Below are 23,828 nucleotides of genomic sequence, written 5' to 3'. Positions count from 1 at the left end.
TGTCGAGAAAGGGGGTTGAATAACTGTGGGGAGCTTGCAATGGTGAGCTTCGCGCTTCCCTGGCCTCCTCCTGCCTAGGCGTCCGTGGACTGCCCCCGGATTACATAATCGGCATGCCGTGGACGCGCACCCTGGGCAGACCCCGAAGGTCCATATATGCGCCCGGTTATGGCGAGGGACAGGGGTCTGAGATCTGCAGTCGATCCCTGCAAGTAACAAGAGCCCTGAATAATTATGAACCCAAGAGTTGAAGGAACGAGCTTGCAGTAGGAGAAATCACAGCCAAAAATGCCACCCGTGGACCCCTGGACCAGACTTTGGAATTCAATATCTTCATCCATACCAGGGCGTTATGAACATTGTCTATCAAGTTATAATATCGTGACTCCAACAGCCCTAAAAAAGTAGTTCAATTTCCAAGTAAGACGATATAGATATCATTTATTCCTTGGCAATATAAGTCTTTTTTACTTCTCCTTTATGGTTCCTTCGAACGGACTTCTCCGCTCGTACCATGATAACCTGTTGTGTTTCAACTACCTGGGCTTTAGATATTCCCTCCTAAGCCTTCTTGACCGTAGCTTGACTATGAGATAGATCAAAGAATAGTTGACACTAAGCACGATTGTCGACTTTCTGGATGAGTGACTTTCGACGTGTTTTCCGATCTCAGATGGATCGAGAAGTAAGTCGTTTCGATTATATACTTCCAGTGATCTGGTTTAGTATGCCGTAGGGTACCTAGGTATGTTGTGCCCAGGTGCCCAGGTGTGTAAAGTGGATTAAATAAGCTAACTCCATCGCCCGGGCGGGAGTCCACCCGTTGACGAACTCCAATTTCTCAATCTCCAAATCTTTGGCTTTCTACTAAGCCAGTCATGGCCGACCGTCAAAAGGGAAAATATTCCAATGGCTCTGGCAAAACTTGTCAAAATTGTGCGAGGGCCAAAATTCGATGCATTCGTTCGGAGGCTGCAGGGAGTTGTGACCGGTGGGTTCATCGGAGAGATAGTTGATCTTAAACGTCTGACTGGCTGCTAGATGCGATCGCTTGGGAAAACCCTGTCACTTTCGGGAGGGTCGGAATGTAAAACCTACAAGTCAATGGAATACTAAAGACAGGTGAAACTTATCCCTTTTAATTCGTCTTACTATACTAACTACGCCACAGAAGAATAGAGGCGCTGGAAGCCAAAGTAAACCAGCTGCTAGCCCAATCAGGGACATCAATTCCGGTACAAAATTGTTTCCACGTGCTTCATTGAGCTTGGGCACTGACGATTAAGACAAAGGGTGGCATAGCTGAGGTGGCTCCGAGTACTTCTGCCCACGCGAAAGACGTCATCGACCAAGGGCTACTCACCATAGACGCCGCCAACATGCTACTAGATAAATTCCGAACGGCACTCATGCCACACTGCCCGTTCGTGATAATTTCACCGCAGACGACTGCCGAAACAATGCGAAGAGACAAACCATTTCTTCTTCTCACGATCCTCACGGCTGCTCTGCATGACAACATGCCTCTGCAGCGTACACTGGAGAAGCAGATAAAAAAGGTGATCAGTGACTGTATGATCTTTGATGGTTCGGTTTCATTCGAGATCTTTCGGGGGCTTTTAGTCCATCTTGCGTGGTAAGCCCCGGTTTCTATCTCCACTTCATCTTTGATTGACAAAGAAATCAGGTGCCAGTATCACTCCAAGCCGCGTCGATTCTCCCAATATCTACATCTTGCGATCAGTCTTATCACTGATCTACAACTCGACCGTCCCCCTGAACATCGATTCTGGAGAACTAGGGTAGATTTTGATAGTGAACTGGACAGAACATCCGTCTCCTGGGGACGCGAAGAAAAAAGGGCTGTTATTGGGTTTTTCTATCTCTCATCTTCGCAAGTATCTCCACATCTCCGAGCAACAGATGTTTGAGTTAACATTTTTAATACCTTCTAGGATCTCACAAATATTACAAAAGGGATCCTTCCTCCCATACTTACCATATTTCGAAAGTATTTGCAAGGTATTGGCCGCCGATGCAGAGTATCCGTCAGATAGATATCTGCTCTACATTGTGCAGCTCCAGCAACTTTCTGAGAAAATCACCCTGGTTTCATCGCAACATGTCCCAGAAATCCAGAACACCAGTGTTAGTCTCCAGCATTACTACCGCGAGTTTAAGCCCCAACTTGATTTATTCCGCGCCAATTTACCATTTCTCTTGACTGAAAGCCGTTCGTGAACTGAGCCGCCCTTCTTGAGGATCATTTTATTAACTTTCAAATACAGAGATTCTCTTCATGCAATTTTATACTGTCGAGTTGTATCTATGCCAGATTACACTCTTCGACCACAAGCCCGGCGCGCAACCGCCACCCCATGAGCTGTCCTTCCAGATTGAAGTGTTGCGCATGGGACTTGCCGCAGCCAAGACCTTACTCCATTTTTACATCTCTCTACCCTTGGGCTATGATGCTAAATTCCACAATGTGGGATGGGTTCAACTCGCATTCGCAGTCACGCTTGCATGCAAGTTAGTGGTAGCAGCATCTGATCCTTCTATTCATCCCCACACGGTTGATTTGTGTCGTGCTTTGGATATCTCTAGCACGATGAGACAATCTATCATTCGCATCCAGGCGCTCATCACGTCAGATATGGATGATTCGGGAGACAGGGATATATTCTTTCACTATGAAAAACGCCTGAAGCGTGTCCAATGGTGGTTTGAAAGTCGAACAATATCGGGGCCCAATAATGCTCATTCCCATGATGGTGTGCAACTTGCGGGAGCGATCGTTTCATCCACCGGAGACGCACGCCATTATGTTGATGCACTGCAGCCAACATCGAACGATTTAGACAACAATTTCCAGTGGCTAGACTTCTTCCCAGACACGGCAATTGACGAGATGTATATCGACTGGATGGCACAACCAACGACATCATTTGACCAGCAGCGCTTGGGATAGTCTGCCAATGGGCATAGATTGATGGTAGCCATATTGGCATCATTTCCAACGTCTACATTCACAGACTAAGGATTAAAGGTCTATTGAACAATATGTATTATGAACAAACCTTGCGCAACAGAGATTCATACAGATGTAGTTGGGGATAATCCATGGCAGGTAATCCTCTGTCTCGTCTAGACACAAAATATCCCTGTGGGCATCATAATGAGTGATATAACCGGACCACCTCATCATATTGTCACCCGACTTTTTCCCGAGATGGCAACCTCTTCACCAATCGCCACTAAACCTTAATAGGACATCAAGAATGAATGAATGCCCGATCTATGACACGAGTATCTCACAGCCGTTGGTCTTGCCTCTTTTAGTGTTACACGGGGATCTGGGAATTGATGTATGAGGAGTCTAGATTCACTCCAGCGCTGTGCCCTTTGACGACTAAATTAGTGTTTTAGGATCTGTTCTCGAATCGGGGCTTAGATGTGTAGTTCTGGGCATTGGTTTTAAGGTCTCCGTATCAGTTTCTGTGTCCGTGTCCGTGTCCAAGTCCCATTCACTTGTACAGTACTGCAGACCAGAAGTCCGTGTCCGTGTCCGTGCCCATGTCCGTATCTTGGCGCCACATCTCGATCAGCTTCATCCTCCACTCACAGCTCTCGATGGCAAAGCAAGCGCTATTCAGTTGCATAAGTAATGGCATAGAGGATATATCCGCATTATCTCTGGCACAGATCTATCTAAGTTAGGGACTATCAGTCAGCTTGAAATAGGCACCCGTGGATCGACATTTGCAATGGACATGGACCGCATAATCAAGACCAAGATATTATTTTTGGAGATGTTTGGTTCAAATTTTCAATATGGACTCAGAGTTAAATACCTTGGATTAGAAAGTTTCTTACTTCTTCAAATAAATTGAGTCTCTACACATCACCATGAGCAATTCAACTGATCCATCCGATTATTGCACGCTGGCCATTTGTCCATTAAGCGAAGCACACGTTGAATACGTGCCTTCACTAGCCGGAAATGCCTTCTACCTGGCCCTTTTTGCGGTCCTGTTGGTAGCCCAGCTGGTCCTGGGCATTCGATATCGCACCTGGGGCTACCTCGGTGGTTTATTTGGTGGCATAGTACTGGAAATAATTGGATATGCTGGACGAGTGCAGATGCATTATAATCCATTCCTCTTCAACCCTTTCCTTGAGTACGTCCTTTACATCCACAGATGTCTTGACCCCTCCAAACCTATACTAACGGCTATTGGATAGATATCTGATCTGCCTCACAATTGGCCCCGCATTTATCAGTGCCTCGATCTATATATGTCTCGGGCGGATTGTCGTCATATATGGAGAGAACATTTCGCGCCTCAGTCCTCGGGCTTACACTATAGTCTTCATCGTCTGTGATGTGGTTTCACTGCTGCTCCAGGCTTCAGGAGGCGCTGTTACCTCTATCGCCGATGCGGACCAGCCTGACATGGCTCAAGCTGGCATTAATACCATGATCGCCGGTCTATCGTTCCAGGTTGCCTCACTCGCTATCTTCATGGCGTTTTGTCTGGATTTTGCCTGGAAAGTGTATAGGAACCAGCACGAACTCAACCCGGACACACACCTGATCGATCTCCGCAATAGTATCAAGTGGAAAGCGTTCCTAGTTGGTGAGTCTTCTTTTTATCTTCGCACTTCCCCTCCCTTCCTATCTCACTGCATTTGTTAACCATAAATCCAGGTCTGGCCCTAGCAACGATTACCATTTTCACTCGTTCTGCCTTCCGAGTTGCAGAGCTCCAGGGTGGATTCCACAGCTCATTGGCAAACGATGAGGTTGTCTTCATGATCCTGGAGGGAGCTATGCTCTCAATTGCGCTTTTATCTATGACTATTCTCCACCCCGGTATATGCTTCGATGGTCAATGGAATAAGACGAAGTGGTCATTTCGCAAATCGCGTGACAGTGAGATGAGTTTGATAGGGATCGAGGATGGGCAGGCGAAGGCCAGGCAATTTGATTCTGCATCAAACTGAATGTTGAATGATGTGGTCGTGGGGGCTGTCTTTGTCTATTCCCTTCCCTTGTGCGATTGATGGGCTTTCTTTATCCCTTTCCATGCCTCGTGTTCGGTGTCGGCTTTGCTGCCTTTGGATTGATTGCCTTGTTCCACGCGTGTTTCTCATGTTCATCCCCTTGATATATTATAGAAGGATAGATAGAATGTTTATATTACCTGCGATTCAAGAACGCAGCTTGGTAATGATCAAATCAGCGGGTCCATCGAGTAGATTTGGGGAACAAATTGGCTTTCTCTTCGGATCTTATGCCAAAATTTATGGCCATAGAAACAACGTGCCGGGGAAGTAAGCTTGTACGTGACCCTTCATGTTTGTGAGACAAAGGCATCCCAAGGCTACAATGTTGAAGGCCTACTTTCAAAAATGTAACATTTATGTTTCTTTTACTTGTCCCCCGGGTGGTATAATACCAACTCCGTGGGATATGCGGCTGAAGCTGGATTCAAGTTTTGTAAACTTGTACGGGATTTGAAGTATGACAGAAACATAAAAAATGATCCCATGCCATTCTGAGCTCTGGAATGATGACGAGATATCCAGAAAACTAGCTAAGGATCACACAAAGATAAGCATGCTAAAGGGGAATGAGAACGTCATAGGTACCGAGGGAGCGTGTCCACCTCGCAAAATCAGTAGAAGTTGAATACATCAGAAAAGTTATCGTAAGGCTGTGCTAGAAAGAAGAAAAGCAGCCCAGAGAGTATCATGGGTGGCTGAGGAGGTACTCCACCGCTCCTTGAACACTGCCGCCTGCGCGACGCAAGGCTTCAATGTTTCGCTCGAACTCAAAGAATCCCATATCGTTCAACTGCCGCAACTGATCAGCGTATCTGTCCTCTGGGGGGCGAGTGTCTGCAGGCTGTGGGGTCCCGAAACCACCCCCGAAACCACCAAGACCACCACCAAGTAGAGCTGCCAAAGGGTTTGCACCAGCGGCTCCGCCTTCTGCGCCCTGTCCACCCATTCCCTGCATCATCTGGGAAAGTAGCGCCGGGTCACGCAGGAACGGATTCTGCTGAGGATTGAACGGGTTCGTGCCCTGACCAGCTTGACCAGCGTTTCCGAAAATAGCTGGGTTCAGGAGAGATGCGAAGGGATTCTGAGCAGCTTGAGGGGTTTGTCCCTCAGCAGATGTTGATCGGTCTGTGGAGTCGGCACCCTGTGTAGCGCCGGGCTGAGTGGCGGCCGGCGTGGTAGAAGGCTGGGCTGGGGTTCCGAACGGGTTAGCTCCGAAGAGGGCACCGAAAGGGTTTGCATTCCCAAGCGGATTCTGAGCCATCTGCCCAAATGGATTTATTTGCGCATTTTGTTGCTCGGAACCTTGGGTTCCCTCAGCCGTCGTGTTGGTCACCCCCGGTGCGGGGAATGCATTATCACCGCCACCAAGTCCGCCACCCATTCCCATAGCTCGTTGCATTTGCATCATCTGCCGGATGGAGCTTGGATCGGTCAACATGCGGCGGAACTCTGGGCTTTCCATCATTTGCCGGACTCCGGGTCCCATGTCGCGAAGCATAGGGTTTTGCTGGATCATCATGTCGATCATAGCGGGGTTTTGTAGGGCTTCGTTGATGCTTGATTGGAATTGAGGATTCTCGAGCATGTTGAGCATCGACTCGGTATCTGGCGGGGGACCCATCTAAATGGCCAACAGATGTTAGCTATATGTTGTAGGCATTCTTATTACTTCAAACCCCTATATGAGCTCACTTACCCCACCATCAGGGCCGAAAAGGCCTGCGCCGGGAAGTTGTGCGAATCCAGCATATCGTGCACCAGTCAGGCCAGCAAGTGGGTTGTTTCCAGTACCAGCAGCAAGATTGGTTGGGACACCGGCTGCCGCCGGGCTGGGGGTTGCTCCAGCGGCCGCAGTGGCTGAGCTAGGCTGAGCAGCTGTGTTCTGACGCGGCTGGTTGCTCGCAGCACTCTTCACTAGATGAATAGTATGGCCATCCTTGATCTTGTAGGTCTCCAGTGTCTCAGTGTCCTTCAAAACCCTACCCGAATAGATCAATCGCTGACGCTCTGCGGGGGTATCGGCATGTTCGGGGCTTGAGAGCTTCTGCTTGAGATCTGACACTAGAGTGGTGAGGGGAAGGGTCAGGGTGTATTTAGCATCTGTGGATGACTTGACAGTGAAGGTAATAGGAGCCTGCTCTGTGGTAGCCGTCTCGTCGGCCATGGCGAAACGATGTATGATGATTGGAGAGCAAGTGGAGTGATGATTGGAAGATGGACCAATGATGAAGGGTATATTATCCCGGAGAGTATTGACTGGCTTATCAAACGTGTGCTTGAATGAACACTTGGGATATAGATGAATACCACGAATGTGAGATGAAATATGAGAGAGGGGAGTCAGTGAGGCCGTTATGCGGAGGTGATCTGCCTCGCATCAATCGGCGCGGCGTGGAAGGCGGTCGAATCATAAATCACGTGCCGAACGCGCTAGTGGAAGCTCCCACACGGCAAGGAATATTTTCTCTTCCTCACCTCTTCGCGTCTGACCACACGGCTACACCTCTCTTCATCCGTGGCAAGTGGACTTGAGGAGTTTCTCTTTCTTAACTCCACCCAGCAGGGATGGGACTGATGTAATATTCATACCCCCTGACTTGCAATTGCATGTACAAAGCTTCCACCTCTTCTCTGTGGTACCGGGAAACCGATACCTAGTCGCCCACCATGGCCACCACATCGCACATGTTTATGTACTCCCTGACGATCCAGCCCCCAACTGCAGTCACACAGGCCATCTTAGGTCAATTTGCAGGCACCAGGGACCAGCAGATCGTCACCTCGTCAGGCTCGAAATTAACCATTCATCGGCCTGATCCGGCACAGGGCAAGATCACACCTCTCTTCTCTCAAGATGTTTTCGGCATCATTCGCTCCCTCGCAGCTTTCCGCGTAGCTGGAAGCAACAAAGGTATGTCGCTTGTTTTAATACCCCTTGTCTGCCCCTTTACGAGTACAACTTAGTGATTCTCCAAGCTTCCTGGGCAGCGCTGTCCTCTTGCGAACCGACCCCTTGAAGGAGGGTTGATATCTGCCCTGGACAGCGACGTTGATACTCGCAATGATTCATTATCAACGGACTGTGCTGAGTGATTATCATAGATTACATCATCATCGGCTCGGACTCGGGTCGGATCACAATCATTGAATATGTTCCCTCCCAGAACCGCTTCAATCGCATCCATATGGAGACATTTGGAAAGTCTGGAGTTCGCCGTGTCGTGCCGGGTCAATACCTCGCAGTAGACCCAAAGGGACGTGCGTGTCTGATTGCTTCTGTGGAAAAGAATAAGCTGGTCTACGTTCTCAACCGCAACTCGCAGGCAGAACTTACTATCTCCTCACCACTGGAAGCTCACAAGCCCCAGACCTTGGTGTTTGCCATGATCTGCTTGGACGTTGGTTACGACAACCCCGTTTTCGCTGCTCTTGAGGTGGACTACTCGGAATCGGATCAGGATCCCACTGGTCAAGCGTACGAAGAAATCGAGAAGGTTCTGGTGTATTACGAACTTGATCTCGGGTTGAATCACGTTGTCCGCAAGTGGTCTGACACCGTCGATCGCACAGCATCCATGCTCTTCCAGGTACCCGGAGGAGATGATGGTCCCAGCGGTGTCTTGGTGTGCGGAGAGGATAACATTACCTACCGCCACTCCAACCAAGGTGCGTTCCGCGTGCCTATCCCGCGACGCAGCGGAGCCACCGAAAACCCTGAGCGTAAGCGCTCGATCGTCTCAGGAGTGATGCACAAGATGAGAGGCGCTTTCTTCTTCCTTCTCCAAACCGAGGATGGTGATCTGTTCAAGTTGAACCTGGAAATGGTCGAAGACAAGCAGGGCAAACCCACCGGAGAAGTGAAGAGATTGACGATCAAATACTTTGATACTATTCCTGTATCAACGAATCTGCTGATTCTGAAGAGCGGTTTCCTCTATGCCGCCAGTGAATCGGGAAATCACAACTTCTACCAATTTGAAAAGCTTGGTGACGATCCCGACGAGCTGTTCTTTTCCAGTGATTCATTCTCGGCTGATCACTCTGTGCCCTCCACGCCAATTTACTTCCATCCCCGAGGCGCTGAAAATGTCAACCTCATGGAAAGCATGAACTCTTTGAGCCCTCTCATTGACAGTAAAATTCTCAATTTGAGTGAGGATGATGCACCTCAAATCTACACAATCTGTGGCGCTGGGGCCCGAAGCACATTCCGGACTCTGAAGCATGGACTTGAGGTCTCTGAGATCGTGGAGTCTGACCTTCAGCAGGTGCCTTCGGCTGTATGGACAACCAAGTTGACGCGAGCCGATGAGTTCCACACATACATCATTCTCTCTTTTGCGAATGGCACCCTCGTCCTGAGCATTGGCGAAATTGTCGAAGAAGTTTCAGACACCGGATTCCTTTCTTCGGCTCCGACTCTCGCGGTGCAACAACTTGGTGAGGATTCTTTAGTCCAAGTTCACCCTCGTGGCATTCGCCACATTCTTGCAGATCAGCGTGTCAATGAATGGCCTGCTCCACAGCATCGGTCTATAGTGGCAGCAGCCACGAATGAACGCCAGGTTGCAGTCGCACTCAGCTCCGGTGAAATTGTCTACTTCGAGATGGACGCAGACGGGACATTGGCAGAATATGATGAGCGACGACAGATGTCCGGCACTGTCACCTCTCTGAGTATGGGAGAGGTTCCCGAGGGTCGCATGCGAAGCTCGTTCCTTGCTGTTGGATGTGATGACTCTACCGTCCGCATTCTCAGCTTGGATCCAGACTCCACACTCGAGAACAAATCAGTTCAGGCATTGACGTCTGCACCATCTGCCCTGCAAATCATGGCCATGGCCGACTCGAGCTCCGGAGGAAATACTCTTTATCTCCACATCGGACTTTACTCTGGTGTCTACCTTCGTACTGTGTTGGACGAGGTGACTGGTGAGCTTTCGGACACTAGAACTCGCTTCATCGGTGCCAAGCCCGTGAAGCTATCCCAAGTGTCGGTTAAGGGCCAGACAGCTGTTCTGGCGCTCAGCACCCGTCCCTGGCTGGGATACTCTGATGTCCAAACCAAGAGCTTTATGCTCACACCCTTGGACTACGTCGGACTAGAGTGGGGATGGAATTTCTCCAGTGAGCAGTGTGTGGAGGGCATGATCGGCATTCAAGGCCGCAGTCTACGGTATGTGATCCTTCCCATCTCCTAAATTGCCCCGAATTCCCCCAATCCCCTTTGATCTGTGATGAGAAAATCAATCCGAACTTCTATGTGGATGAAACTTTAAAAGAAAAATTCCAATTGTTCCTTCTGAGATCAACTCTTTCTTATACCACGTTGAGACTGCAAATCATTCTGGGCTGGTACTAACTGAAAATAGGATTTTCACCGTTGAAAAGTTGGACAACAACATGCTCCAAGAGTCTATCCCTCTCTCTTACACTCCTCGACGTTTTGTGAAGCATCCCGACCAACCCCTCTTCTATGTCATTGAATCTGACAACAATGTCCTCTCTCCTGCCACCCGCCAGAGACTGATCGATGATTCTCAAGCTCAGAATGGCGAGGTTGCAGACCTCCCTGCCGTAGACTTTGGATATCCCCGAGCCACTGGTCACTGGGCTTCATGTGTCCAAATTGTGGACCCGATCACCACCAAATCTGTGATTTCCACACTTGACCTCGAGGACAATGAGGCAGCAGTCAGCGTTGCTGCGGTGTCATTTTCCAGCCAAGATGATGAAACCTTCTTGGTTGTGGGAACCGCCAAGGACATGACAGTCAGCCCTCCCTCGTCCTCTTGTGGTTTCATCCATATCTATCGGTTCCAGGAGGATGGTCGGGAGTTGGAGTTCATTCACAAGACCCAAGTTGATGAGCCTCCTCTCGCTCTTCTTGGCTTCCAAGGACGCCTTCTGGCCGGCATCGGTCCCATTCTTCGTGTCTACGACCTTGGCATGAAGCAACTCCTACGGAAATGTCAAGCCCCCGTGGTTCCCAAGACCATCGTGGGCCTTCAGACCCAAGGCAGTCGAATCATTGTCAGCGACGTCCGCGAGAGTGTCACCTACGTTGTCTACAAGTACCAGGACAATGTCTTGATTCCCTTCGCGGATGATTCCATTGCACGCTGGACATCGAGTACAACCATGGTCGATTACGAAACCACTGCTGGTGGTGATAAGTTTGGAAACCTGTGGTTGGTGCGTTGCCCTAGCAAGATCTCTGAACAGGCCGACGAGGATGGATCTGGGGCGCACCTCATTCATGAAAAGGGTTACCTCCATGGAACTCCCCACCGTCTCGAGTTGATGGTACATTTCTTCGCTCAGGATATTCCCACTAGTCTACACAAGACCCAATTAGTCGCCGGAGGCCGTGACATTGTTGTCTGGACTGGCCTCCAAGGCACAATTGGAATGTTTGTTCCTTTTGCCAGCCGTGAGGACGTCGACTTTTTCCAGCTTTTGGAGACACAGCTGGCTTCCCAGCAACCTCCTCTGGCTGGACGAGACCATTTGATGTACCGCGGCTACTATGCCCCTGTAAAGGGAGTCATTGATGGAGATCTTTGCGAAATGTATCTCCTGCTGCCTAATGATACCAAGTTGATGATCGCGGGCGAACTCGATCGATCTGTCCGCGAGATCGAGCGCAAGATTTCGGTAAGTTTGCTGATGTTTATTGGTGCCTGTTTTGTCCTTTCACTAACATCTCCCAGGATATGCGAACACGGGTGGCTTATTGATTTAGGATTGGTTGCGGCGTCTGTTGGCGTTTCTTGCTGCCCTGTATACGGGCTTCAGATACCTACGTCTTTATTAATGGATGATGACTGTGGCTTTGACCCACGACTAATTTTCGACTGAGGCTGATTGCCTCAGCATTACACTACATAGACCTCCCCTTTCCCCTGGCTGTCTTTAGCCGTGTAGACTCCTTTATGATGTCTCTTGCCTCGCTCGGTCTGCCGTTTCCCCTCGGCTAATCTTGAGCTGGATGCAGCCGGTCACTTTTAGTGCTGGCTTGTACGAGACAAGAAGAAGCGTGAAAACGCGTCGACGCTTTTTGAGTACGATTTGATCCGCAATGCACCACGGGTCTACGTCGTAATTTATCAGTTGGGACAAACTTGTAAATCTTTTTTATATATATATTCTAACCAAATGAAAACAAGATTATTCCAAATATTATGTTAAGGTGACTCTTGGTGTCTCCCGAATGTTCTTTTTAGATGTCTTTTTGTATTTCCCCACTGATTGTTGTTGTCGCTAGAAGGCGTGAGGTGTGAACTTTTCTCTGCATGACATGTGACAAGAATATATAATCGACAACATATATGGCCTTGGCTCATGACGAGGTATGTAGTTTAATGATCTGATCTATTTGGCTCAAAATAATATTAGGAATGTTATTCATTTTTATCTTAAGCTAACTCTACTCCGTACAATACCTTTGAATGTCTTTTAATTGAGTAATGAAGTAATCAGCGTGCAAAGCATAGGATGCGGTGAGAAGCGAAGCACAACTTTTGTGTGTATAAAGGCATAAGATCACCCGATGAAAGATCGACAACTTCTACTTTGGACACCGAGATCGAATTGCGCCATTCAAGCTCCTCTCTCTCCGATCGTTTACTCCGACACTCCGGGAGAGAAGAGAGAAAAAAGAAAGCTCGGCATAGCCAAAATCTCGGTTATGGCCGGAAATCTCTGGGGCCGAAGCTAGGTCCGGGTCCCATCGTTTCTTCTCCGCGGGAAAAACTTCATTGTATCTATACCTCATGTGTTATGAACAGCTGAAGATCCTCAAATATGACCAAAGAGTGCTACAAACGCAGAAAAGCAAACGGGGTATTGGTTTGAAATCGACCCCAGTCATTCTGACGAACAGAGTTCTACAATATAGAACGATGATTGGCTACTTTACGAGCACAGTAGAAGCTCGGGCGCCTTTGGGGGGAATGTGGACGGGTCTGTGGAGTCCAAAGGGCGTGCATGTCGTAGTAAGGCGCGCTCCACTTTTTCCCCCTTGACCCATGGAGTTTGTACTTTGGAAGTTGACTGTCTCGTTTGAGTTCAAGCTGAATGATCTGAATGGTCTGAATGGTCTGAAATATCTAAAAAGTCAGGAAAAGTGGAAAAGTGGAAAATAGAAGAATAAGAAAAAGCACTTCTCTAGAGATACTGCCTTCCATCCCTTTTGAGAATACCAATTGAATATCATGAGTCACCTTGAACTGAACTAGTGGTCTCTCCGTTCTATGCCCTTTTGACGAAGCGGAATGTCAATCCAAGGGCGTGCATGAGCAAGAACGGATCCTCGCATCTAACCAATCACCCTCTCGACTTCAATGACTCTCAGGCTAGGCTTTCCTTATACTGAAGTGTATACGATGGCTCTGGCTCGGCCTTCCGTATACTGAATCGTATACTATCGGCTTTTTAGAATTTAGGCGTTACTGGGTTATGATCCAAAGTATAATATACAACATAGATGCGCCTTCTGGATGACTTGTGACTCACTGCAAGTCGATTTATAAGAACTTTGGGGGAATATCCGATGAGGCAATCTGAAACCGTGCTCACATTGTCATTCCTCCACACTTGTTTTTTGCTTGACTCCATTGCGGTTGTCAACGGCTCCACCATTTACTATTTTTTTTTTTCCCTCCCTTGATTTTTCTTTAAGAACAACCGGGTCTGGTCCTGATTCAACCTTCTTTTCTTTTGAATATTCCATCTTCTCTTTGTTTTGACCTCTCAGTTACTATATCGTTCCTGCGTTTCCCTGTGGGACAGGTCTTTATATTCTCTTTGCTTTCCCCGTGAAACAATGTCGACCGCCACTTCAATCATCAGCTCTGGCTCGGACAGGCTAGATGCCTGGACTCGACGATCACAGCCTAAAATCGAAATAAATCTTGAAGGACAAAAGCCAGGACATGTCAACTCTTATACCACCGGAGAGAGTATTGATGGCAGCATAACCGTCACTGTTGACCACGAGACTCGATTTGATGAGATTGAGATTGTCTTTGAAGGTACTTAAGCATTGACACCTGGGCTATATACAATGCTAATACGATAAAAGGTGTATCTGCCACTACGGTAGAACGGGCATCATGTCCCGGCCGCACAGGATCGCAACAGATGTTTCTCAAGTTGCGCCAGCCTATTGACGAAATGGAATATCCGACCCCTCGAGTTCTAGAGAGTGGCCGATCATATGAATACCCCTTCACATTCGTCGTTCCAGACCGCCTACTTCCCCAGGTCTGCACCCACGCCAAGAGCAATGCTCACATTCAACGATCCCACACTATGCTTCCGCCAACATTGGGTGATCCCATCCTTGCCAGCAATGGCAAGACACTACTAGATGATATGGCACCCAGCATGTCCCAGATTGGCTACACAGTTCGAGCATCCGTTCTTCAGAAACAACTCGCTGGCTCTGGAGTCGTGGCCATTGCCGGCATTGCCAAGAAAGTCCGTATCATCCCAGTTGTTGAAGAAGAACCACCCATGGAAACTTCCGCCAGTTCAGCTTTTTGCACACGTAAAGAGAAGAGTGTAAAGCGCGGAACTTTGCGAGGCAAATTGGGACGGATCGTCGCTTCATCGTCCCAACCCAAACCGATTCAATTGCTTCCTCCGGACGGCGAGCCAACCGATACCGTCAGCACGGTGGCTACGGTAAACCTACGATTCGATCCAGTCGGCGACGAGCAACCTCCCCCACTGGGAACAATGACCAGTAAACTCCGCGTCAACACATTTTTCAGTGCAGCCCCATGGGACGACTTCCCTTCCACAACAGGCATGCCCTTCGCCCATATCGGATGCGGCCTCTACACAGAAAGCGTCGCTCTATTGACCATGTGTGTCGCATCCGCTCAGTGGACAAAGCAATCGACAGCCGCCGACTGTATGCGCCGCGACTCTACTGACTCATCCTCATCCGATTCATCAACCGGTCCATCCTCCGCATTCACCGGAGACACCTACTACACCGCCTCAATCGTCGTCCCCGTCACACTGCCCAAGTCAAAGGCCTTCGTCCCGACTTTCCACTCCTGTCTGATGTCTCGTACCTACGCCCTCGATCTCTCCTTGACATACCACACCCCGGCAGCCAACATCATGACACCGACAATCTCTCTCCGTCTGCCGGTCCAGTTCACGAGCCAGGCAAAGAGCACTGAATCCATCAAGACTGCGCTTGGTGTTACTGTCACACAGCAAGAACTGGACGAGTTCTTCCACCCACGAAATGTGACTTCTCCCACCGACTTTTCCAACCACGCTCGGAGTGATGTGGTTGACGTGGGCTTTGCCCCACCGGAGTACTCGGAACGATTGAGTACGTCGAGAGCCAGTCGCTAAATTTTACGAGATGTGGAGTGTTTATTCCCCCGTTCGATTGTTAATCGCCAGCCAACCAATACCCCTAATTATGTTGGCCAATGAAAAAGTCCTCTTTTTGTACAGCGTTCACATGTTTATGACTGTTTTTGTGTTGCTTTTGTTCCGATTATACCCTATTGTTCACATAAAATCCTTTTTTTCTTATGTTGTCTCTATATATAAGTTAGTTTGTTCATTTAATTTGCTTTAATTTATTTATTTTACACATACACAGAGTCCTAACTAGTCCTGGTCTTTTAACCGGATATGCTTTAAAAGCTTCAGAAAACACGAACAATGAACTTTAAGAGAAGATTCAGTAATGCTGCATAGGAGATATGAGGTAGGGCTACGGAGTATAATCGAGCGACATGATAGATCTCGAAGTTACAGCCCTGGTTCAGTCCTATTGCCCTCGTTACTCCCGCGCTTTCAGATGTCAGAATCTTCCTCGTTGATTCTGCTCAACCCCTGGATCATCAGTTGCCAATATATGAATTACATTGAAACTGAAGAGTGACCTGTTATCTCGCACCACACAAGTCTGTGGATTTTAGACAATACTACTCCATATGCCCCCGCATATTCCGCGTTGCACTGCTTGTAAGGTACAAAGTAAGGACCGAGAGTAAAAACCCCCCGAGAAATAACCGGTTTATTTGAGTATTTTGAATCTTCAATCCTTTAAGATTCGAACTAATCCAGCATATCCAAGCCAAATCTCAATTAAGTTTACTTACTACTTGGAATTTCACCATGCCGGTCAAGATGTTAGTCTTTCTTTACCGCAGCCCTCACCTGACACCGGAAGAATTCAAGAAACGCTACGAAGCGCACGTCAAACTCATCAAGAAGCTGGCAGGCGGGGATTTTCCTCTTTCTCATCATCGAAATTACATCTCCCGCAGTTCAATCGAAATTCCCCCGGATGGCTCCACTGCACGCAATGCCTTCACCCCGGCCACTATACTGCGCGGGCGGCAGTCAGATTTCGACTTTGACGCCTACGCTGAACTTACCTTTGCGGACCAGGCTGCCTACCAGGCCTTTGCGGCCAAGATTTATACCGCCGAAGCCGCTGCCCAGATAACTGCTGACGAGGATAAATTTCTGGATCGGTTGAAGATGGGAATTGCCTTGGTTGGGGAGGTGAGGGTTACTGTGAAATGAGGTACTTTGACTGGAGGCTGTTGGAGCTTCATCAGACTTGTTGCCATGCATCTTATTGGAGGTCTAGTGTGGTCGCGAGGTATACATTTGAATGTAGTATCTTTCAACTAGGGGATATTCCTTAAAAATCTAGTAATATGCTCAATGAAACTCTGCACTCAAATCTAACTAATTTAATGATCTTGATTAATCGACAATCTACACTTGGTCACATTTGAATCCCAAAATTGCAAATGGATCAGATGTATGAAGTCAAGCCACGTGAGGAACTTATTATCCCTTCGTCCGATCATGGGATCACACATTCCTGACTTGAATCTTCAACTTATGCTATGGCCTATGGCACATGTCCCGGTCGCATGGTCTGTATGTTACATTGGAATTTATCCTTCTCACAGGGACCGTTCCTGCAGGACCCAACCAGGCACATTAATATTTGTCAGACTGCATATCCCTAGACCCTAAATCGGAAACTGAACTAGTGCATGGAGGTTGATCCCGAAATCTTCAGCCACCATGATTTAACACTAGTATTAGTTTAGTCCTAATATAGGAAGTTGTAAATGGGGGTTTCAATGCCGTATACTCCGTACTAACTACTACTCTACTATACTACTCCCCTTTACCCTCTTTATACTCATTTCCACCATTTAAACCGATGACACTGGGGTCCTGACACCATATCACGCCTTTCGGTCTAATTCTAGTGTTTAAGATATTAAACCACTCTAGCTTTGCGTATAGTATTCGTTAGACTAGACTTCCGGGTAGGCTTCATCTTTCTTTATCCGGCTTTCTTTAAGATAGGCTAGATCGTAGTAGAGTAGAAAGGTGAAACCCTTCCCGGTTAATTTCTCTCCAATGTACCGATCAAGGTGTACTTCCGAAAGCACCTAATTTCACGGTGTACATTTGGAGCGATTGCTTTTTCGGGCGCCTAGAGCGAGGGGCGTAAGCAAGCATAACGTTAGAGATTCTAGGGCTGAGAATCAGGATCAAAACGTGGTCTATACTCCGTAGTGGCGGGTAGGTACAACATAGGTTGGTTGGTGGTAGTCGTAATGGGGGAATATAGAATAGGGCGTTTTAAACTTTTAAAGAAGGGTAGTATTAACAAAAGTACAACATATGCACAACCATTATAAACTAGTGTTTTATTGAAAAAAGCAAATAAAAGGAGGGCCGAAACTTCTGGCATCGACCTCCGTAAACCCCTTCATTTTGCTTGATACTACCACTCAGTCCACTCAGTTACGCTCATTACCCCGGGTATGTATAGAGGAATGATGCTGTGACGTCCAAAGAAGGAGCTCCTAGTGAACAATTTAATTTGTTCCGGGCCATATTCCTCCATACTGACTGTGCATGAGTAGTGGATCGCATATGACAATGTCACCCATCCTTACGAGTCTTCTTGATTGATTGGCCAATGAATCTTTGGCCCCCACGAGGTCAGATAGTCGAGTTGTAGCAAAGGAATCTCCAATATCAGAATGTTACACACTTGGGTAGTGTGCCATAGGGTTGGCGTCTGCGTCCACTACCAATGACACTGCTAGTACATAGAATACATCATAATAGGGCCTTGATAGTATGGAGAGCATGAACTGTGGCGCTGCTTAATTCGCCGCGAACCTCGATAGAAAACATACAATCCTCCTATTGACCGTGTCAAATCACCGGTTGCCTAAATTTCTGACTGATAGCGGCGTAGAATTCCACTGATTCCTCCGACATGAATGCTCAAACGATGAATGCCCCTTGGTATCTACACCCTTTAGGTAACTGGTACCCAGTTACCTATACCCAGTTACCTATTTGAGTTATAGACAAACGGACTGAATGGACTGGACAATTACTATTGTCCATATTGTCCATCTCAATACTCCGAGGAAACTATTTGTTTGTCGACTTCGACTACAAATAGTGAGGTCATTTCCCTCATTCTCGAACTCAACAATCTTCATCATCCAACCTCACTGGCCCGAGACATCCGCAAATTATCTCGATACACTCCTTCATCATGCGATTTTTCATTCCTTTCCTTTTAGGCCTGAGCTGGCTCGCCAACGCTGCCTACATTCCTGCCCTGAGCACCAACAGCACTGGGATTGTATCTCGTGATGTTGGCGGGTACCGCTCAGTGGCATACTATGTGAACTGGGTAAGTTTAGACCATATCACTGATTATCACTGATTATCACTGGATGAAACTGGAAATATAAAAAGCATCATCATCCAAACACACAAAATAGGAAGGCATAAGCTAATCTCGGATTATTCAGGCCATTTACGGTCGTAACTTCCAACCCCAGAATCTCCCCGCTGAGCGACTGACTCATGTGCTTTATGCCTTTGCCAACATTCGCCCCGGTACAGGCGAGGTCTACCTGTCGGACTCCTGGGCGGATACTGATAAGCACTACCCCACTGATTCTTGGAATGATCCCGGAAACAATGTCTATGGCTGTGTCAAGCAGCTGTTCCTCCTCAAGAAAAACAACAGCAAGCTTAAGGTTCTTCTGTCTATTGGAGGCTGGACTTATTCCACTAGCTTTGCTTCTGCCTTTGATACCGAGGCTGGACGACAGAAGTTTGCTGATTCTGCCACGGAGCTACTGAAGAACCTTGGCTTCGATGGTATTGATGTTGATTATGAGGTAAGTTTTCAGCAGATGTAATCTGGAACTTGTTGATGCTTATAAAAACTATAGTACCCTGCGAATGATGACCAGGCGGAAAAGTTTGTCGATGCACTCCGACGGCTGCGTGGGGTATGTGATGATCATTTTATAAATATTCCATAAGCTTTGGCTAATTAAACTCAGGCTTTGGATTCCTACAGCTCGGCCAACGCTCAGGGTTATCATTTCTTGCTTACTGCCGCATCTCCCGCTGGTAAGTTTTATCTTCATCCTTAAAATGTTCTAAAACAGCTGACACAATCTTGATTCTTAGGCCCGGAACATTACCGCCAAGAACGCTTGAAGGAAATGGACCAGTACCTGGACTTCTGGAATCTCATGGCCTATGACTACTCTGGTAGCTGGGACACAGTTGCTGCCCACAGTGCCAACCTCCACGCGTCGACCGACAACCCCTCCAGTACCCCATTTAATACGGACCAAGCAATCGACTACTACACCGCGCAAGGTGTGGCCGCTAACAAGATCGTAATGGGTATGCCACTTTACGGGCGAGCGTTTACCAACACCGACGGTCCGGGAAAGCCTTACAATGGCGTTGGAGCAGGCACATGGGAGAACGGTGTGTGGGACTACAAGGGTCTGCCACTGAATGGCTGTGCCGTGACAGTCTTGGATCAACCGGGTGCAAGCTACTGCTATAACAAAGATAGCCGACTGTTTGTCAGCTACGACACACCCGAGATTGCGCGTAAGAAGGCGCAGTACATCCAGTCCCGTGGGCTTGGCGGTGGAATGTGGTGGGAGAGTAGCTCTGACAAGACTGGCGCGGACAGTTTGATTACAACTGTATGTCTTTTTTTTTGGTTTTTATATTTGGTTTACACTTTACTAACATAAACACAGGTTGTTAATACACTTGGAGGTGTTGGTGCTTTGGAGCAGAGTGCCAACCAACTCCACTACCCTCAGTCCAAGTACGTTAATTTGAAGAACGGCTTCCCCTAGATTAGCTTATTCTTTTGACTGTCGATATTGCAAGATTGGAAATATCTCGCTGACATATGGATTGGGACATTTATGGCTGTTATGTGGATCAGCCCTGATGGGTGATGGGATGTGCGCCACTTGCTTTTGCATTTAACTTGAACAGGATTTATCAATTGAAAAATGAAAAAACACGATTAAGGTCGAAATTTGATTGGATTTATGTGTAGATCAGATGTAGGACATATTAAGTAAAAGCCTCAAATATTGTGTTATAGAAACCCAATCAGTAAACCGATTCAAGACTTGATCTCTTGAGAATCTCCTGTATGCGTGACATCACTGATAGACCCAACAGAGGGAGAGCTGCTTTCTCCTTTGCTATCTCTACTCCGAGCACCCTCGACAATGTTTTGACCTCTCAGCCCGCGATAAACATCACGAATCTGCTGAATACCACCATCAAAGATGGGGTAGAAGATAGCAACCAGCATACTGAGCCAGAGCCAGATGATAGCGACGACGACCCAGGCAATATAGAACTAAACCAACAGTCAGTCAAGAACGGCCAAAGCTTCAAGCTCAAGTGGTAACACATACCTTCTTCCCAAAGATATAACCAGATCCATACATAGGCAACGGCCAAATAACCCAATGACCCAAAAAGGTCGCCACAGCCCAAAACGCCGCAATACGACCCCAGCGCTTCAGCTCTTTCTGATCATCGGCACTCCTGCCCCCGTCCTCACCACTGCCATCTCCACCAGAAGGAGTCGTCGAATCACTATCCAATTTCTCAAGTGACAACTTGACCTTCTTGAAATCATCCCAGTTATAATTCTGCGGCCGGACAAGTGTAATCACAACTGAGTATACAATGGGCGACATGCAAGAAGCGACTGTTCCATAGAGACAGGGAAGAACTTGTCCCGTCGACGCGACGGAAACTTCATTGCTAAAGTGCGATGCAGTCCCAAGCCAGACGGCCATACCAGTGGCAAGACCTAGGACCGGGGAGAGGATTGCGGCTGCTTTACTTTGGCGACGCCAGAGGATTGTAAAGATCATTGGGAAGATTCCGGGACATGTAACCACACCTATTGGAGAGAAAGGAAGTGTTAGTTAGAGATAGAAAGACAAGATGTAGGAATTAGGAATGACATACCAAGCATATACAATGTCCAGCCTAGATTAATACCCACGTAGTGAAGCATAGTACTAAAAGCAGCAGAGAAAACAGCGAAGAAAATCACACCAAAGTGACTTGCGCGGATCAGATCGTAATCTGTAGCCTTCTTATTGAAGTACTCGCGGTAGACATCGAAACTGAGAATTGAGCTGACGGCGATGACCTGTGCGGAGAGAGTTGATGTGCATGCCATGAAGGTTATAATGAGGACTGCTGCTGCGCCGCCTTTACCAGCGATAGTGATTGCCGCGTATGGAAGGACGAGACCATTTCCGACTTCTGTAGATGTCATTCTCTGATTTGTGGTGTTAGTGGTATTTGGGAGATTGAAAGAGGTAGATAGGGGACTTACCCTTGGGAATGTGGGGAAGGTTGGACTATTCTCGAGTCCTAGGGCAACGGAGCTCATTACTGTTCCTAGACCCCATGGTATGGCGAAGTAGGCGATGCCACCGATTGTATAGCCGGGTACTACTGCTGCTGGGGAGGCGGAAAAGGCTTTGATAAAGTAGCTTGTGTCCATCTAGAGGGTTTTAGAATGGGGTGGTATTGGGATATATGGTGCTTTGCTTACAATAACCAAACCGAAGTTTCCAAGAGTGTGAAGGATTCCGAAAAGGATTGCCTAGATTCATGTCAGTGAATCAGCCGGTAAGGCTGTTCCATTTCTTTTGAACTTACACCCTTTGATGTCATTGTCAGATATGTCCCATCTTGGTTGCCAGAGACTGGGTGCTGTTGCGCTGCTGCTTGGACGAGTTCGAATAGATCACCCACAGAGCCAATCTGATCAGTTGAGAAAGCTTTGACAGTGAAGTAGCATGCAATAATCATAATAATAGCCGTGTGGAAGTAATCTGTAAGGAATCTGCATGATATCATTAGATGTTCAGACTCTTTAAAGTCGAGGGAAGAAGACTAACGTTGCTTTGATGCCACCAACAAATGTGTAGAGCGTCACTCCAACTGGCAATAGGAAGGTTGCGGCAATAATATGCATTCCAGTGCTGAGTTCGTTAGCTAGAGTATCTCAATAGACCAAAGGAAGCTTACACAGCAGTGATAACTGCAGCGGCACCGAGAAGCATATTGGCACACGCGAAGATATTGTTCACCAGACAGAGAATCATGAAGACAACATGTGCCACATGTCCTATAACCCGAAATAGAGTCAGCAATGCTCAGACAAGAAATCAAAGTCAACTTACCGTATCGAATCCGAACAACTTCCAGTGAAGTATGTGCTTCCGGGATCTTTCGCTTGCATGATATTCCCAACAACGCAAAGAACACAATCATCGGACTGCAGCCAGCTGCAAACCAGAATGGACCTGCCACGCCGTAGTCATAGCCGACAAACGATGAGCCGAGTAAAGCTGTTGACCAAAGCCAAGACTAGAAAGGCATTTATCTGTTAGAATTCAAGCGGCTAGGGGGGAATAAAAGAAGAACCGACTGATATCACGGCTGATGCCGTTAGACCTGTGCGGACAGTACGGTTTGCTGTCATGAACCTGTGTTCCTAATTAGTATGGAATGGAGATTTGCGGAGAAAGTTGCATACATTTCTGTCTTTTCATTGTCCTCTCCGGTGGTTTTCTTCAAAACCTTTGTGATGAGCATCATCACTGTTCAATGTTAGTTGGGATATTAGAAGGATGTATTGAGGTTCTCACCTAGAGCAATAATCACGCCAATAACAACGACAACGACATAGCCAACTGCCTGTGAAAGAGGTGGTTGGACAGTCGAAACGCCATCCCGGGCATGTAGATTCGACATTGTGCAAGGCAAATAGCCTACTTAAGGGGGATAACTGTGATTGGATTTGCCGTTTCGAATTGTTAGTAGGAGGTGGTGTTGTATAGGCAAAGGCAGAAGAATATTAGCCCCAGAAATGCTACCGAGGACATGGAACAGGGACTATATGTATGCTTAAATGATATCCATCTAATGTATACAGTCCCTGGGCAGAGATATGATCCAAGGCACATGTTGGAAGAATTGATATAGGGTCCACAATGGCTTGATTTGTGCTCACGATGAGGTGCTTTTTCACGAGATTGGCACGGCTGAAGGATGGTTTAAGTTTATGAAGGGATAATCTGGCCAGGATAAAGCATCTCGTTCATATGATTTATTCAATTATGAATTATACGAATCAAAATAAGAGGGTACTGCCTTGTTGTACATGTACCTATATTTTATAGTTATAGGGGAAACGAGGATATTCAGGTATAACATCGTAGAAGCCAGATATTCAGACCAACTATTGACAATCCAAGAGATTTAATTCCCCAAAATTGAGTGAATCCAACCTCTGGGCAAACTTTGATGTTCGAATGTCCAATAGCGAGGAGGCGAAT

At 47.4% G+C, this 23,828-nt stretch overlaps 8 protein-coding genes across 8 annotated transcripts; 6 read left to right on the top strand and 2 right to left on the bottom strand.

Annotated features, from left to right (window-relative positions):
* Window positions 1–1,460: 1,460 nt before the first annotated feature.
* Window positions 1,461–2,971, top strand: PEX2_054050 (uncharacterized protein; the record flags this gene model as incomplete). Its single annotated transcript, XM_016742679.1, has 3 exons — window positions 1,461–1,636; window positions 1,956–2,233; window positions 2,289–2,971. 3 exons carry the CDS (start codon window positions 1,461–1,463, stop codon window positions 2,969–2,971), a joined length of 1,137 nt encoding a protein of 378 aa, XP_016600930.1.
* Window positions 2,972–3,909: 938 nt separating this feature from the next.
* On the top strand, window positions 3,910–5,007 carry PEX2_054040 (RTA1 domain-containing protein; the record flags this gene model as incomplete). Its single annotated transcript, XM_016742678.1, has 3 exons — window positions 3,910–4,181; window positions 4,246–4,640; window positions 4,712–5,007. 3 exons carry the CDS (start codon window positions 3,910–3,912, stop codon window positions 5,005–5,007), a joined length of 963 nt encoding a protein of 320 aa, XP_016600929.1.
* Window positions 5,008–5,755: 748 nt separating this feature from the next.
* PEX2_054030 (ubiquitin domain-containing protein DSK2) lies at window positions 5,756–7,234 on the bottom strand (the record flags this gene model as incomplete). Its single annotated transcript, XM_016742677.1, has 2 exons — window positions 5,756–6,691; window positions 6,767–7,234. 2 exons carry the CDS (start codon window positions 7,232–7,234, stop codon window positions 5,756–5,758), a joined length of 1,404 nt encoding a protein of 467 aa, XP_016600928.1.
* A 503-nt stretch (window positions 7,235–7,737) lies between these two features.
* Window positions 7,738–11,810, top strand: PEX2_054020 (DDB1/RSE1 family protein; the record flags this gene model as incomplete). Its single annotated transcript, XM_016742676.1, has 4 exons — window positions 7,738–7,981; window positions 8,173–10,246; window positions 10,443–11,727; window positions 11,784–11,810. The coding sequence occupies 4 exons, from the start codon at window positions 7,738–7,740 to the stop codon at window positions 11,808–11,810; spliced, it is 3,630 nt and encodes a 1,209-aa protein (XP_016600927.1).
* A 2,087-nt stretch (window positions 11,811–13,897) lies between these two features.
* Window positions 13,898–15,450, top strand: PEX2_054010 (arrestin (or S-antigen), N-terminal domain protein; the record flags this gene model as incomplete). The annotated part of the gene is made up of 2 exons (XM_016742675.1): window positions 13,898–14,105; window positions 14,156–15,450. 2 exons carry the CDS (start codon window positions 13,898–13,900, stop codon window positions 15,448–15,450), a joined length of 1,503 nt encoding a protein of 500 aa, XP_016600926.1.
* A 777-nt stretch (window positions 15,451–16,227) lies between these two features.
* Window positions 16,228–16,641, top strand: PEX2_054000 (EthD domain-containing protein; the record flags this gene model as incomplete). The annotated part of the gene is made up of 1 exon (XM_016742674.1): window positions 16,228–16,641. One exon carries the CDS (start codon window positions 16,228–16,230, stop codon window positions 16,639–16,641), a length of 414 nt encoding a protein of 137 aa, XP_016600925.1.
* Window positions 16,642–18,664: 2,023 nt separating this feature from the next.
* On the top strand, window positions 18,665–20,294 carry PEX2_053990 (glycoside hydrolase family 18 protein; the record flags this gene model as incomplete). Its single annotated transcript, XM_016742673.1, has 6 exons — window positions 18,665–18,805; window positions 18,927–19,301; window positions 19,356–19,415; window positions 19,470–19,539; window positions 19,600–20,135; window positions 20,193–20,294. The coding sequence occupies 6 exons, from the start codon at window positions 18,665–18,667 to the stop codon at window positions 20,292–20,294; spliced, it is 1,284 nt and encodes a 427-aa protein (XP_016600924.1).
* Window positions 20,295–20,572: 278 nt separating this feature from the next.
* On the bottom strand, window positions 20,573–23,244 carry PEX2_053980 (sodium:solute symporter family protein; the record flags this gene model as incomplete). Its single annotated transcript, XM_016742672.1, has 12 exons — window positions 20,573–20,815; window positions 20,874–21,370; window positions 21,439–21,757; window positions 21,815–21,985; window positions 22,037–22,087; window positions 22,144–22,330; window positions 22,386–22,469; window positions 22,516–22,615; window positions 22,671–22,857; window positions 22,919–22,976; window positions 23,027–23,090; window positions 23,139–23,244. The coding sequence occupies 12 exons, from the start codon at window positions 23,242–23,244 to the stop codon at window positions 20,573–20,575; spliced, it is 2,067 nt and encodes a 688-aa protein (XP_016600923.1).
* Window positions 23,245–23,828: the final 584 nt, after the last annotated feature.

This window comes from Penicillium expansum (assembly GCF_000769745.1).
Source record: "Penicillium expansum strain MD-8 chromosome Unknown contig174, whole genome shotgun sequence".
Taxonomy (NCBI): Eukaryota; Fungi; Ascomycota; class Eurotiomycetes; order Eurotiales; family Aspergillaceae; genus Penicillium; species Penicillium expansum.
This window is presented reverse-complemented; position numbering and strand designations above follow the sequence as displayed.